Genomic DNA, 14,386 nt, shown 5'->3' on the forward strand with positions numbered 1-14,386 from the left:
TAGACTGCTCGGCGGTGAAAAACATCCACGTCCCTGGAGTGACGTTCTTCCTGTCTCTCAACCCTCCCCCCCTCATACAGCCAAGATGTGTGGTATCTTCGCGTGCTACAGGTACGTTATGGCCCTGCGACGACTGCGATTGCCCCTCCAAAACTTTCTTGTTGTGTATTCGAACAAAGACTGACAGGCGCGCAGACATCCCGATGTCCAAAAGTTCAAGCCGACCGCCCTGAAAATGGGCAAGCAGTAAGTCTCTTCCTCTCACGAGGTGACGGTGGGCTCAATCGACTGACTCTGGACAGGATCCGGCATCGGGGCCCAGATTGGAGTGAGCAACAGAAACACGAAATGCGCCGGCGAGCACGATAGCTGACAATCCGCAGGCGGCAACCACATCGCCAACGACACAAGTAAGCGCGCAGACACGATGCAGCTGGTGATTGGGTGCTGACAGCCTGCAGTCCTCGTCCACGAGCGTCTCTCCATCGTCGGTGTTGGTACGCGGTCACACGACCATATTTTTGTATCTGGGTAAATGCTTACGCTGTGCAGAGTCTGGCGCTCAGCCGCTCGTCAACAAGGCGGGAACCGTCTCGCTGGCTGTCAACGGCGAGATATACAACCACCGCATCCTGCGCAAGAGCCTCAAGACCCCCTACGAGTTCAAGACACACTCGGACTGCGAGGTCATCATCCCACTCTACCTCGAGCATGGCATCGACGCGCCCCGACACCTCGACGGCATGTTCTCGTGGGTCCTCCATGACAAGGAGAACGACCGACTCATCGCTGCCCGCGACCCCATCGGTGTCACCACATTCTATATGGGCAGGTCGAGCGAGACGCCTGGCGCCGTCTACTTTGCCTCGGAGCTGAAGTGCCTGCACCCCGTCTGCGACGACATTCAGGCCTTCCCTCCCGGCCATGTCTACGATTCCAAGACCGACCAGCTCACCCGCTACTACGACCCCAAGTGGCTCATTGAGCCCTCCAACATCCCCTCCAACCCGCTTGATCTGAAGGAGCTGAGGACGTCGTTTGAGCGCTCGGTGCGCAAGCGCATGATGGCCGAGGTGCCCTTTGGAGTACTTCTATCTGGTGGTCTTGATTCGAGTCTGGTCGCTTCGATCGCCCAGCGTGAGACGGTGCGCTTGAACGAGGAGACGAGAAGGAAGGCTGCCGAGAACAAGGCCAAGGCCAACAGCAAGGCGACAGACCCCAGCGAACTTGTCGGTATTGACGCCGACGGTCAGCTCCAGACCGACTTGATCCTTGGTCAACTCAACTCCTTCTCCATCGGCCTCCCTAACGCGCCCGACGCCATTGCTGCACGAGAGGTTGCTGACTTCCTCGGCACCAAGCACCACACATTCACCTTCACCATCGAGGAGGGTCTGGACGCTCTGTCGGACGTCATCTTCCACCTGGAGACTTTCGACGTAACCACCATCCGAGCGTCGACACCCATGTTCTTGCTCTCCCGCAAGATCAAGGCCATGGGCATCAAGATGGTGCTCTCGGGCGAGGGATCCGACGAGATCTTCGGCGGGTACCTCTACTTCCACAACGCGCCCGACAAGGCGGCATTCCACGAGGAGTGCGTCCGCCGCGTCAAGAACCTGCACTTGGCCGACTGCCTGCGGGCCAACAAGTCGACGTCAGCGTGGGGCGTCGAGGCGCGCGTCCCCTTCCTGGACCGCGAGTTCCTCAACCTGTCCATGAACATCGACCCCAAGGAGAAGCTGATCACGAAAGAGCGCATCGAGAAGTACATTCTGCGCAAGGCGTTCGACACGTCGGACGAGCCCGAGACGCCCGCCTACCTTCCCGAGAAGATCCTGTGGAGGCAGAAGGAGCAGTTCTCCGACGGGGTGGGGTACGGGTGGATCGACGCGCTCAAGGACACGGCGGCGGCGACGGTGACGGACGAGCAGCTGCAGAACCCCAAGCCCGAGTGGGGCAGCGACGTGCCGGACACAAAGGAGGCGTACTGGTACCGCTGCATGTTCGACGAGCACTTCCCGCCCAGCTGCGCCAGCACCGTCATGCGCTGGACGCCCACGTGGAGCAACCAGACCGATCCGTCTGGCCGGTAAGTTTCCTCTTGTGCTGCTTGTGCGATATTATGGTTGCTAACGCTGTGCTGCAGTGCCATTGGTGTCCACGAGCAGAAGTACAAGCACGCCGAGTAGCGTGCTGGCGAACTTTACACACGGTTACTAGGCTTCTCTTTGAATTCACTCATGGAATGCTAGGGTTCTCTTAGCCTGACAGACGTGCTCGACACGATGGATAGCATGTAGAATGCAAAATGGCATGTGCTGATGAACGAGAAGCCGTGCCGTCGTGAGGATTGCTGTCGGGAAAGTGTTCCAACGCGTTGTTGCTGTTGGGAAAGTGTTCCAATGCGTTGTTGCTGTTGAATGTTGGCGTGAGATGCGAGGGTCTGGATGGTGCGTGCTGCAGATGACTTGATCGTGTAGTATCGTAGAGCCAACGGGGGGGTACGGGTATAGTCTGTATTTTGACACCTTTCATCTGGAACATATACACATGTCATTGCGGTCTTGACTACATGGAAACATGTACAGTAAAACTAAGAACAAGAATGCACCTCAAGTCCAGCGACTGGGTATCTATCGCGCAACGCCGCATCGCACCAGAAGCCAACCAAACAAACAGACCCATGCTTTTGATGCCGCCCGAGGCGGTGATGAAGAAACACAACCCTCCCTGCCACGCATCTCCCTTCTACGCAACCCTCCCTGCCACGCACCTCCCTTTTACGCATCAACAGAGGACAGCGCCTCGCCGGTGCCAAAGGCGCGGAACTGCATAAAGATGACGGCGTCCTCGACCATGGTGCCGAGCGAGCCGATGAGCCAGGGCAGGTTGGTGACAAAGTACTCCTTCTCGGTGGAGTGGAACAGGATGCCGGCGCCGTAGGTGGCGTTGCCGAGCAGGCTGAGCATGAAGAACAGCAGCGACAGGCCCTCGCACGAGCGCTCGCGCTGGTTCTTGATGATCTGCGGCACGCGAGCGCCCAGGTAGCACACGGCGCTCACGTAGCCCAGTATCTCGGCGCCAAGGGCAATGGGCGGCGCGTCCCCGGTGCGCGTGGGCTGCGGAAGCCACACGCCGCTCTGCCAGGCAATGGCCCAGCCGGCGGCGCCGACGGCCATGACACCGAATACCGAGACGGTGTTCTTCATCCACTCGCTGGGGACGTCGTCGACGTCGAGGATGGTGGGCAGCGACGAGGCGCGGCGGCGGCGCGAGGCCTGGCTGTCGCGCCTGTGGCTGCCCGGCAGGCCGACGTTGGAGCTGTCGCGGCGGCCGAGGAGGGGCGCCTCGACCGAGTTTGCCGACTGCGTCGAGGTTTTGCGGGCGGTGCGCCGGGCGTTGATGGTGTTGTAGTACACGCACTGGGTGATGAGGATCTGGACGGTCAGGGTCAGCATGCACAGCTCTCGGGCGGGTTGAAGCGGTACGAGTGGCGTACCAGGTCAGCTACGCAAAAGTACATGGCCAGCGCGATGACGGTCGGCACCAGGCCGGCCCAGAGGGCGCCGGCGAGGTTGGTGACATCGCCAATGAACCAGATGGCGAGGAAGACGAGCGAGATGCCGTCTGCGGAGCCGGACTTGTAGTTTTCGATCAATTGGGGGACCTGGGCTGGTCAGCACACGAGAAGAGCAGGGCCTGGGCCGGACAGGGCAGGACAGCCTCACCAGCAGGAATATCCAGGCACAGAGGCTGATGGAGCCCCAGATACCGCTGAGGGCCTCGCGCGCCGTCAGGTGGTGGGCAGCAGCCGTCGCCGCGGCAAAGGTCGACATGGCGGGCGTGTATTGTGGTGTCTGCTAGAGTTCCCGTGCGGCTGCGACGACAACTGTGGACAAGAATTCGAGCTTCTCTGCAGCTTGCGCGCGCCTTGGAATTTTGGTTGAGCCCCGGTTGCTATGACGCAGACAGGCCGGAAGGGGAGCCAGGCCGAGGGCTGGTGCGCGACGACAGAACAATAGCGTCGTCGTGATTGGCCGGGCTAGCAGATTCGAGAGCGCTGCAGACGATGTCCCTCGCCGCGAGACATGGCCGCGGTGGGCGTTTTGATGCTCGCAGCTTGCAGCTTGCAGCTTGCAGCTTACGTGCACACGCCCTTGACGCGCTTCACGCTGCGCTATCAGGCCTACGGGCGAGGGAGCGTGTTTTGGGGGGGGGAGAATTTTCGCAGTCAATATTATTATTGCTGGCTGGAACGCAGACTTCAATGCAGGGCGCTGCCTGGCCAGTTTGGGTGCCTGCCAGCCGGCCCCGGCAGACGACCTCGCCGTGCGCCGTTTGCTATTTTGAGCGCCCCCCGACTCGAGGGCGCTCTGTCATCTGCCGCACCGGCGCATCAGCCATCACTCCCGCCGTCGTGCAACGCCCTTTGTTTTTTCCGCTTTCCTCGCTTATGTCACCCCATCCATCACCAACGCCCCCGTGAGTCTCTTCCGGCACCACCGCGACCACACCACACCACGCCACACCACACCACACCACACCACACTACACCACACTACACTACACCACACTACACCACACCACACTACACCGGATACGCGCACCCACCGCCCCGACACAATCCGCACCCACCGCCCGGACACGATCCGCACCCGTCCGCTGCTTCCGTCGCCGCCGACGCGCACACGCTCGCTTTCTCTCCCCCCGACACAACCATGCTGCGCCAGGCGTGGCTGCTTGCGGCGCTGTTCGCCCTGGTTGCCATGGCGTCGGCGTTCAACTTTGACGGCCTGCACCTCGACGGCATCAACGAGTACCTGCACCACAACGAGAAGCGCCAGGCCTCGGGCACCGCCGGCAACACGCCCGCCTCGTCCGCCCCGGCAGCGTCCTCGACACCAGCGGCCTCGTCGACACCGCCTGCATCGAGCGCAGCGCCCGCCTCGTCTGCGGCCCCGGCCTCGTCGGCAGCTGCCTCGTCGGCCGCCCCTGCTGCCTCGAGCGCTGCACCTGCCTCGAGCACAAACGACGCCGACTCGGCCACGGCCACTGCGAGCAGCACCGTCCCCTCGAGCGAGACGCAGGCCGCGGGGTCCACGGCAGCCACCACCACCACCGCCGCAGCCTCCTCGTCTCGCCGCACCACGGCCATTGTCCGCACCACGCCTCTCGTCTCCACCTCGGTCCAGGTGTACACCACCGTCTACAGCACCATTGTCAACGGCCAGACTTCGGCTGTCACTAGCACTGGCTCTAGCACTGTCCTTGCCACCACCGGCGCCGCCACCGTAACCGACGCGCCAGAGGCCCAGAGCGGCAGCAGCGGCGGCGGCGGCGGTCTGAGCGAGAGCAATAAAAAGGTCATTGGCGGCGTCGTCGGTGGTGTCGGTGGCGCTCTCCTCCTCGGCGGCATTGCCCTCGTCTTCTGGCGCATGAAGAAGCGCCAGAGCCGAGTCACCGAGGACGACGACGACCTCATGGCCGGCACCGGTGCAGCCCTCGGCGACAAGCCCGCCAACACGGGCGCCTCGCCCTTCCAGTCGAATCTCGAGCAGTACCACAACCCCGGCGGACGTCCGAACGCAGCAGCCAACTTTTAATCGACCAAGCACGCACACTGGCAGCCCCGCTGCGTTCACGACGACCACGACACTACTTCCAGCTTTGCGAAAACCACGGGTGAGTGGCATCTCAAACTCGTATGCAGCGAGTCGATCCACGACTCGGCACTCTCCGATACTTTTGTGTTGGATACCCTGAACAGCCTCGGCACTCTCTGATACTTTTGTGTTGGATACCCTGAACAGCCTCGGCACTCTCTGATACTTCTGTGTTGGATACCCTGAACAGCCACGGCACTCTCCGATACTTCCGTGTTGGATACCCTGAACAGCCACGGTGCATCACAGGCGTGTATCATTGCTTTATTTATTTATTTTCATTCCTCCAAACTGGATGGTCATAGACGTCTACTATCGGTATAGGAAAACCATGTAATAGGGTCGCTCGACCGCATCGCTTCGCCGCATCGCTTCACCACATCACTTTCCTTGTCAGTCGTGTACGGCATTGTAATAGCACATGAATCAAAACATGACTTCACCACATCCCAATCAAACCTGACGTCCCGCGAATTATCGCGCATGGGTCTTATCGAGCATGGGTCTTTCTTCGGTGGTTTTGCGTATCCACCGACGTCGTTTGTTTCGCACAGCAGAACTCGCTGTCGTTTCCCGCCTCGTTCGGATTCGGGGGGGGGGGTCCGCGTTTCAGCACTGTCGCAACACCACCACCACGCTTCCTAGTAGGGAAACGCAAATCCGCGGCGCCACTGTGGTCGCCTCGGCGCTACATAGGAGCGCAGGCCCGCTGTTTGGCCGTCGCCTTCGCATTCACCACCACCCATTGCACGTCGCGGCGACGGCGCCATACTCGAAACGAAACGACACACCACGTCCCGTACTCGCCGCCATGCACGCGCTCCCGCCCACGATGCTGATCCTCCTCTTCCTCGCCCTCACCTCCACATGCGCATCCACGCCCGCGCCGCCGCTGCTCGGCTCCGACTACGCCATCTCCCTGATGCCACGGCACACGCTGTTCTACCGCCAGACGGCAGATCTGCAGACCTTCACCGCCGCGCTGGGAGGCGTGCGCGCATCCCCCATCACTAAGAGCGGGATCCCGGACCGCCCCTTCTCCGTGGGCGGCAACTCGTTTCCGGACTTTGCGTCCGCCGCGCAGAGGAGCTGCGATGAGCAGTTCCAGGGGTGTCAGCAGCTGGCGAACGCAAAGGGTGGCGGCGGCGGTGGGGGTGCCAAGGATAAGGACAAGGGGAATGGGAAGCAGGAGGGGAAGAAGGGGGCCAATGGGGATGTCACGGTTGACATGTGCGGGGCGCAGAAAGGTATGTTTTAACCCCGGGCGCGTGGGCAACGGAGAGGGCCTGTGTAGGCCCAGCACGGTGCGGTGCTGACCAGTGCAGATAAATGTAGTCAGGCACAGCAGACGGCGACGGTAAAGGACTTCAAGACGCCGGTTGCCAGCATGAATATCGGGCCTGATCCGCTATTTCCGGATTATGATTTGATCTGTGAAGGGTAGGCGGTGGACATGGACATGGAGATTGGGTCTACTGGTGGCGAGGGAACTGGTGGCGAGGGAACTGGTGGCGAGGGAACTGGTAGCGAGGGAACTGGTAGCGAGGGAACTGTTGGCGAGGGAACTGGGTAATGTCTGATGTCTGATATCTGATGTCTAATAGTGGACGTAATGTGCACATCAGTCTCGATACGACGATTGCATGTGGTCGACGTAATGTAGTATTGCCTCACTCTCACGTCGTCAAGGCTTGCAGACGCTTCCTCGTCCAAGGTCTCGGATGAATCTACGCACTGCCGACGTCCTCGATCATCTTCGCTATCGCGGCCTCGTCCACCGCAGCTGAAGAGACTGTCGTGTCGCCGTCCACCGCAGCGAGCAGCTGCATCCGATTCGACTCCCACGCGACCCACGCCGCAGCCTGGAGGAAGCAGTCGGCAACATCGTCTAGCTTCTTCATCTCCGCTGCCGGACCTTCTTCCACCACCCCTCCATCCTCACCGCGACTCTTTGCGGCTTTCAACGCCTTCTTCCTCCGCGGTGCCTTGGCGATGCGCAGCAGCGCCTGCCGCGTTGCTTCTGCGCCCGCGTCGATGCGGAACGTGATGTGCGGCGTGCGAGTTGGCGTAGAGGGCGCGGTGGACATTGCATCCTGCGCCAGCCAGGAGCGGAGCACGGCGATCTTTGCGCTCTTCTCTGCTTTGCTGCGGCTGGGTTTCTTCGCACTCGTGTCCGTGGCATCATCGACGGCGTCGGGGGCTTCTGCACGTTCCGCGAGAGCATGATCCGCGCCCTGCTCCCGTTCCGAGAGCGCTTGGGTGTGCCGCCCCAGCCAGTACTGGCCCACGCGCTTGGGATCCACGGCGCGCACCTCGAACGTCTTTGTCGCGAGCGCCTCGGTGCTTCCAGATCGGAATTGCTGCGTCCGCTTCACCGTCTCCAGCACAGCCCACAGCATGGCCTCGAGCGTGTTGACGCGCACAGTCCACTGCTGGACCGCGCTGCCGCCACCCGAGCGCCAGCGCTGTTTCTCGATGAGGATCACATCTGGATTCACGTTCAGGACTTCTTCCGTGATGAGCTTGTAAGCGGTCTTCGAGAGGACCGAGGGCGAGAATTGGCTGATGTCTTCCTCGGCAGCTTCGGGGTCTTGTCTGCTGTCTCGCGATGTAACTTCTACGAGGTCGAGTTTCTTCCAGCGCATGACTTGCATGGTGGCGTCGAGGCTTTGCTTTGACTTGGGCACGGGGGATGGGTATGCTATCTCGGCGTCGCAGAATGCTAGGTTCTTGATGCCCATGTCGATGCTGATGACCCGTACCTTGCGGCTCCGTGATTCCAGCTGTGGTGCGATCTCTGCGGATTGCGGACAGAAGCCGTAGACTCTGGGGAGGTCGCGCTGAAATCGCCGGAGGAGCGCGCTTTTGGTTCCTGACGATGCTGAGCCGATGCGTGTGAGTAGAGCTTGGAGGGCTTTGGAGGTCAGGGTTGCTTTCTTGGGTGCCATGGTGCTCAGGAAGTATATGGGAATGAGCTTGGGGGTCGACCGGCTGGAGATCAATTTGCAGTGGTGGTGTTATGTGGATATCCCGAGCCAAGAGTTACGTGAAATGCACGACAGTCTCAAACCCTTTCGTGCAGACTTGATCATCGTGAGGACAGATTTGATGCTCAAAGTGAATTCGAGTCGGGATCAACAGGGGTCGGTATGGTAAGTAGCATTGGATTGTGTTGTTGATGTTGACGAAAAGGTGGAGGCCTGCGCGTGGACATGGAAACAATATCACTAGCGCGTCGCGTAGTAACCTCATCAGAAAGCAACGCCCGTCGCCACACATGTTCGTAATTCTTATTCAAGGCGTTCAATCAAATTCAAACTTGGATATCGCTACACATATGTACAGACACCGCCTACACCAGGCTTTCCTTTTAAACCAGACGAAACGGGACAGCTTAATCAGAAAGCTCATTCGCACGAGTCACCTCCTCCCTCGACTCGGCTGCCTGTGCAGCAAGCAAGTTCAGAGCGCTACCCGCAAGCACGAACGCGCTCTGGTCCTTGGTAAGGGTGTGCTTGGTCTTGACGACAACCTCCTTGCCATCCTTCTTCTTGACAACGAGCTCGATCTCGCCCTTGCCGCCGTTCTGCAGAGTCTCCAACAGACCTCTTGTCGACACCTCATCGCACGAGTCGATCAAATCGTAGTCGGACTCGTTGGCGAATGTCAGCGGGACCATACCCTGCTTCTTCAGATTGGTCTCGTGGATACGTGCGAAAGACTTGGTGAGGATGATGCGTCCGCCCAAGTAGCGGGGCTGCAGAGCCGCGTGCTCGCGGGCAGAGCCCTCACCGTAGTTGTGCTCGGCGACAACAAGCCACTCGGTACCCTGCTCCTTCCAGCGCTTGGCAAGCTCAGGGATCGAGGTCTTGGAGCCATCGGTATCATAGGCAACGTTCACTTCGTCGGTCTCGGCGTTGACAGCGCCGATCAAAGTGTTCTCGGAGATGTTGGGCAGGTGACCCTTGTACTTGAGCCAAGGACCTGCAGCCGAAATAGTGTCAGTTGTACACTGTCCCTTGACCTTGTAAAGCACCTTCAATCCATTCAGCTCAGATGAGGGGAACGGCGAGAAGGGGTCCAGGAGAGCCAGACGCGATGATGTAGGGCTGACCTGGACTTCGACACTGGGGTCAGCCACTCCAGGGGTGGGGAGGAACTCAGCCCTGCCCTCCTCAAAACCAGCAGTTGGCAGGTCAATACCCTTGGGTGGCTGGAACTTGAAGTCTTCGCCGGACGGGGTCTTGATGCTGTCAGTCATGGGGTTGAACGTGGTAGATCCCGAATAGGCCATGGCGGTAATGAGTTCGGGAGAGGCGAGGAAATTCATAGTAGCGCGGTTGCCGTCGTTGCGACCGGGGAAGTTGCGGTTGTACGATGTGAAGATGGCGTTTGATTCGCCCTTCTTGACCTCGTCGGTTCTTGTCCACTGTCCTGTAAGACTGTTAGTGAAATCCACACATGACAAAAGGATGGGGAATTTTACCAATGCAAGGGCCGCAAGCGTTGGCGAGAACTGTGCCACCAGCGGTCTCGAAGGTCTTGATGGTGTCGTCCCTCTCGAGAGTAGCCCTGATCTGCTCACTGCCTGGTGTGATGAAGAAATTGGCCTTAGGCTTCAGGCCAGCAGCCGCGGCCTGCTTGACGATGTCCTCTGATCGCTGCATATCCTGGTAAGAGCTGTTTGTGCAGCTGCCAATGAGTCCCGCACCGAAGGTCTGCGGCCAGCCCTTCTCTTCGACAACCGACTTGAACTTGGACAGAGGGGTGGAGAGATCAGGGGTGAAGGGGCCGTTGATGTGAGGCTCGAGGGTAGAGAGGTTGATTTCGATGACCTTGTCGTAGGCGGCTTCGGGGTCGGCTTGCAGGAGATTGCGCCCCATTGGCGACCGAGCGATCTTTAGTGCAGCTTCCGCGATCGGTCCACGATTTGTCGCTTGGAGATAGGGAACGTGAGCCTGCGAGAAGGGGAACAGCGAAGTCGTGGCGCCAACTTCCGCACTAAGATCGACGTTAGTACTCAGTCGTTTTGACCCAGGCTACGAGAAAGCAGACTCACCCCATGTTGCAAATAGTGGCCATACCGGTAGCAGACAGAGACTTGATACCCTCTCCGAAGTACTCGATAATGTAGCCGGTTCCACCACGAACTGTGAGCTGACCCGCCAAGTTCAGGATAACATCCTTGGGAGAAGCCCAACCGTTGAGCTCACCTGTAAGCTTGACACCGAGGATCTTGGGTGCCTTCAGTTCCCAGGGCGCGTCAACAAGAGCATCGACGGCATCAGCACCGCCAACACCAATGACAATAGCGCCGAGACCACCAGCGTTGACAGAGTGACTGTCAGTACCAAGCATCATGAGTCCAGGAGCAGAGTAGTTCTCCAAGACAGACTGATGGATAATACCAGCACCAGGAGGCCAGAACTCAATACCATACTTCTTTGCCGCACTTTCCAAGAAATCGAAAATCTCCGAGTTGTTCGCAATCGACTTGGGCAAATCGGCATCTGCGCCGGTTTCACCAACAATCAGGTGGTCGCAGTGAATACTAGCAGGGACCGCTGTGGTTGGCAGTCCACAGCTCATAAACTGCAAAAGCGCCATCTGCGCACTAGCATCTTGCATAGCCACGCGATCTGGCTTGAGCTTCAAGTTGGCCTGTCCGCGGATGTCGCGTCCGTTGTTGGTGTTGCTGAGCAGCGACTCTTCAGGAGAATCCAAATGCGAGTACAAGATCTTCTCGGCAAGGGTGAGCTGGCGTGATGAACCGAGGACGCGGCGGACCTCGCTGAGGCGGCCAAGCAGCTTCTCGTACGGCGGCGTTCGCGAGGCGATGTCGACATTGCGGGCGCTTGGGATCGATGTGGAAGTTGCGAGGTATCGTGCCTGTGTGGAAAGGCGGGATGTGAGGAGGTGAGGCTGCGGAGGTCAGTCTTCAATACTGTCTCTACACAAGTTCGAAGGTGGCACTGGGTCTACAGCGAGCTGATCTGAAGTCCGCTGCGGCACCCAATTGCATAATTTGTCACTTACTCTGCAGTTAGCAGCCTGTCCGGCTCGCAGTACTTGCGACCGCATCTTGTCGTGTTTGTCTGTGGCGTTGGTGCGGTGCCAGAGTCAGAGACATTGGCAACAAAAATGTGGACCAAAGCACTCCGCGGCCTCGGGCCGGTGTCGCTCTGGGGCGAACCCCTGTCACTATCTCGACCATTCGACCAATCACGAATTGCTTGGAAGTCAGCGCACGGCATATTTGCCGGCTGCCAGAGTGCTGCAGTGTTCTTGTCGATGTGCACTTTGGTTCTGGGTACTTGAGTTGCAGATGTAACATGTGACAAAGTGTGATTACTCTGTACTTCGATGCGCTCATTTTAAACCTTTGTATTCGCTATTAAAACGCAGCTCTGCCCTCAAATTGAGCAAACTACACTGAAGGGCAATCCATCTCAGGGATTTGCTGAGTGAAGCCTTCGCCAACAGTAAAAGCAGAAGAATACATGAGTCGCACTATGCATACTGTCGGACTGCAGGTCGAGGTTTCTGTGCTGTATACATTCTGGTGAGATACTTGTAGCTGCAAGACACTTACAAGCCTGGTGGAGGAGGGACTGCACCATAGCCAGCTCCGGGCGAACCGGCAGGTGGCGGAGGGGGTGGCGGAGGGGCTCCATAGCCTGTAGGCTCTGCAGGCGGAGGTGGAGGCGCTGCAGCTCCGGTGGCAGGAGACTGTGTCTGTCCGGCTGTGTAAGCTTGACCATAGTACTGTCCATAGCCTTGCGAGTACTGAGCCATGACTGCTGCAAAGCCGCCATATGCAGCGTATGGGTCCTCAGACGGATTTTGCGCATAGTATGCGGCCCACTGGGCGTACTGGGCGTTGTAATCAGCAGCTTGAGCGTTGGGGTCAGCAACACCAGCAGGAGTAGCTGGAGCGTCAGGGGCACCATTCTGTGCGCCGTAACCACCACCATAACCACCTGCACCTCCATAGCCGTAGCTCTGGCTTCGGTCGCGATCACCACCACGGTCACCGCGGTCACCGCGTTCGCCACGATCGCCACGATCACCATAGCCGCGTCCGCCGCCGTAGCCATCCCGGTCACCGTAGCGGTTTGGCGGTGGACGTTCCTTAAACGCCTGGTAATCGGCCTTCACCTTCTCAAGCAGCTCGGTGCAGAGTTCCTTGGCTTTGGCTACACCTTCTGGTCGGGGTCCACTAAAAGTTGTTAGTACAGCCTCTATAGTCATTGGACGAGATAGCACGTACGCAATGTGAAGGAACATGGGCTCTTCGCTCTCTTGCCCAGACTGAGGCTCCATGAAGCCAGATCCGCGACCCTTGATCTGAACTTTGCAGCTAGTCTCTTGTTGAATATACTTGACGTTATCACCACCGCGGCCCACAACCTGTGCGCGCAGGTTGAAGCCACTGATAGGTTCGAGACCAACAAAAAGCTTTTCCTCAGGCCATTTGCGCTGCACAAGGTCAGTGTTCGCACTTCAACAGGCAAAGCGTGACACTCACGCGTCCAAACTCGTCACGCTCAAAATTCTCCGGTTCGCGGCGACGGAAACGGCGCTCATCTACCAAGTTGGGCAATTCCTGTGTCAGCATCTCTTCGATCATCTTGACAGCTTGGTCGAGTCCTTCCTTCGATGTGCTAGTAACACGGAGATATAGAGGTGGGTTCTGACAGCGATTAGTGTTAACAACAGAAAGGCAGCTGTCAGACTTACAGCAGCGGTGGCCATGCTCTTGTCTGGATAGTATTCTCCTCGAGTAGTGACATCTTGCGTAAGTATAAGCAGAACATTCTAACGTAGCCAGAGGGATTTCGAGTATGCGTACCGGCGCCAGTATCGTCTTTGATCTAGATGTCACATCGATGTCAGCATATGCTAAATGGGTTGTGGGGCAGCTAGAAGATCAAGTAAGCTCCAGATCTCCGTGAGAAGAAATGCGCAAACAGCGTGCACAACTCGAGCCCTGCGACACTGTCATAATGCAGCAGCGCCGCAGTAGCTTCGAGCAGACATGATCCTAAACAATCAGTGATAGACAGAAGTAATTTACCCTTTTTTGTACAGCTCCTTTAGTCAGAGTATAGCGATTCCTAAGATCGTTGATTTCAATATCTTTGATGAAGTCACCATCTTGTTGGTATATCTCGCTGGTGACAGGCGGGCCAGAGTTGACAGACGGCGACTTGACGACTGGGGGAGTAAGCGCCTGCAAAGAATTGTCAGTAGGGATCCAGCAACTTTGCGACAGAGGAGAAGTACAGCACGAATAGGCGGCACATCGACATGCTGGATGCCCTTCTTCGCTTGGATCTGCGCATTGATCCTCGCAGCCGCAGCTGCCGCCGCCGCTGCTGCCTTGTTCTTGGTGCCTGCGTTCGATGGGCTGTTTGTTGCCTCACGAGCCACTGGGCTGCGTTCACGAAGCGACTCCGATTCTCTCCGCGAGGGCGATCTCGAGCGACGGTCTGTATCGAAACGCGAGCGTGCGGGGCGTTCAGGCTCGTCGCTGTCGAAGCGCGATCGCGGTCGTCGTTCGTCGGACATGGTTGCACGTAGTTGCAGAGTACGAATTGATGTTACAGTGAACGTGATAGTGGCCTGGTCAAAAGCGCGGACAGTAGTTTGCTCGCTAGCGCCTGCCGTGTGGTTCCCTTCCACGCCGCCGCAGGGCCCAATCACGTCTGGCCGAGGTC

The 14,386-nt window shown here is 58.5% G+C and overlaps 8 protein-coding genes across 8 annotated transcripts; 3 read left to right on the top strand and 5 right to left on the bottom strand.

Annotated features, from left to right (window-relative positions):
• Positions 1-85: 85 nt before the first annotated feature.
• M421DRAFT_100936 (asparagine synthetase) lies at positions 86-2,192 on the top strand (the record flags this gene model as incomplete). The annotated part of the gene is made up of 7 exons (XM_033586580.1): positions 86-111; positions 196-246; positions 303-328; positions 384-410; positions 462-497; positions 553-2,092; positions 2,150-2,192. 7 exons carry the CDS (start codon positions 86-88, stop codon positions 2,190-2,192), a joined length of 1,749 nt encoding a protein of 582 aa, XP_033448881.1.
• Positions 2,174-2,655, bottom strand: M421DRAFT_151250 (uncharacterized protein). The gene has a single exon (XM_033587576.1). It carries the CDS (start codon positions 2,558-2,560, stop codon positions 2,252-2,254), a length of 309 nt encoding a protein of 102 aa, XP_033448882.1. The 5' UTR covers positions 2,561-2,655; the 3' UTR covers positions 2,174-2,251.
• Positions 2,656-2,783: 128 nt separating this feature from the next.
• On the bottom strand, positions 2,784-3,839 carry M421DRAFT_62379 (vacuolar membrane PQ loop repeat protein; the record flags this gene model as incomplete). The annotated part of the gene is made up of 3 exons (XM_033595958.1): positions 2,784-3,440; positions 3,503-3,670; positions 3,732-3,839. 3 exons carry the CDS (start codon positions 3,837-3,839, stop codon positions 2,784-2,786), a joined length of 933 nt encoding a protein of 310 aa, XP_033448883.1.
• Positions 3,840-4,721: 882 nt separating this feature from the next.
• Positions 4,722-5,606, top strand: M421DRAFT_5097 (uncharacterized protein; the record flags this gene model as incomplete). The annotated part of the gene is made up of 1 exon (XM_033594881.1): positions 4,722-5,606. One exon carries the CDS (start codon positions 4,722-4,724, stop codon positions 5,604-5,606), a length of 885 nt encoding a protein of 294 aa, XP_033448884.1.
• Positions 5,607-6,477: 871 nt separating this feature from the next.
• M421DRAFT_5098 (uncharacterized protein) lies at positions 6,478-7,110 on the top strand (the record flags this gene model as incomplete). Its single annotated transcript, XM_033594882.1, has 2 exons — positions 6,478-6,913; positions 6,992-7,110. The coding sequence occupies 2 exons, from the start codon at positions 6,478-6,480 to the stop codon at positions 7,108-7,110; spliced, it is 555 nt and encodes a 184-aa protein (XP_033448885.1).
• Positions 7,111-7,197: 87 nt separating this feature from the next.
• M421DRAFT_420522 (ribonuclease H-like protein) lies at positions 7,198-8,834 on the bottom strand. The gene has a single exon (XM_033592515.1). The coding sequence runs from the start codon at positions 8,612-8,614 to the stop codon at positions 7,394-7,396; it is 1,221 nt and encodes a 406-aa protein (XP_033448886.1). The 5' UTR covers positions 8,615-8,834; the 3' UTR covers positions 7,198-7,393.
• A 226-nt stretch (positions 8,835-9,060) lies between these two features.
• Positions 9,061-11,747, bottom strand: M421DRAFT_5100 (aconitate hydratase mitochondrial precursor; the record flags this gene model as incomplete). Its single annotated transcript, XM_033594883.1, has 4 exons — positions 9,061-10,100; positions 10,153-10,667; positions 10,726-11,588; positions 11,703-11,747. The coding sequence occupies 4 exons, from the start codon at positions 11,745-11,747 to the stop codon at positions 9,061-9,063; spliced, it is 2,463 nt and encodes an 820-aa protein (XP_033448887.1).
• A 399-nt stretch (positions 11,748-12,146) lies between these two features.
• Positions 12,147-14,380, bottom strand: M421DRAFT_151394 (uncharacterized protein). Its single transcript, XM_033587578.1, has 7 exons — positions 13,953-14,380; positions 13,744-13,899; positions 13,519-13,540; positions 13,407-13,459; positions 13,195-13,359; positions 12,937-13,145; positions 12,147-12,885 (listed from the first exon to the last, which is right to left on the bottom strand). Exons 1-7 carry the CDS (start codon positions 14,235-14,237, stop codon positions 12,255-12,257), a joined length of 1,521 nt encoding a protein of 506 aa, XP_033448888.1. The 5' UTR covers positions 14,238-14,380; the 3' UTR covers positions 12,147-12,254.
• Positions 14,381-14,386: the final 6 nt, after the last annotated feature.

Source organism: Didymella exigua (assembly GCF_010094145.1).
Source record: "Didymella exigua CBS 183.55 unplaced genomic scaffold M421scaffold_13, whole genome shotgun sequence".
Classification (NCBI taxonomy): Eukaryota; Fungi; Ascomycota; class Dothideomycetes; order Pleosporales; family Didymellaceae; genus Didymella; species Didymella exigua.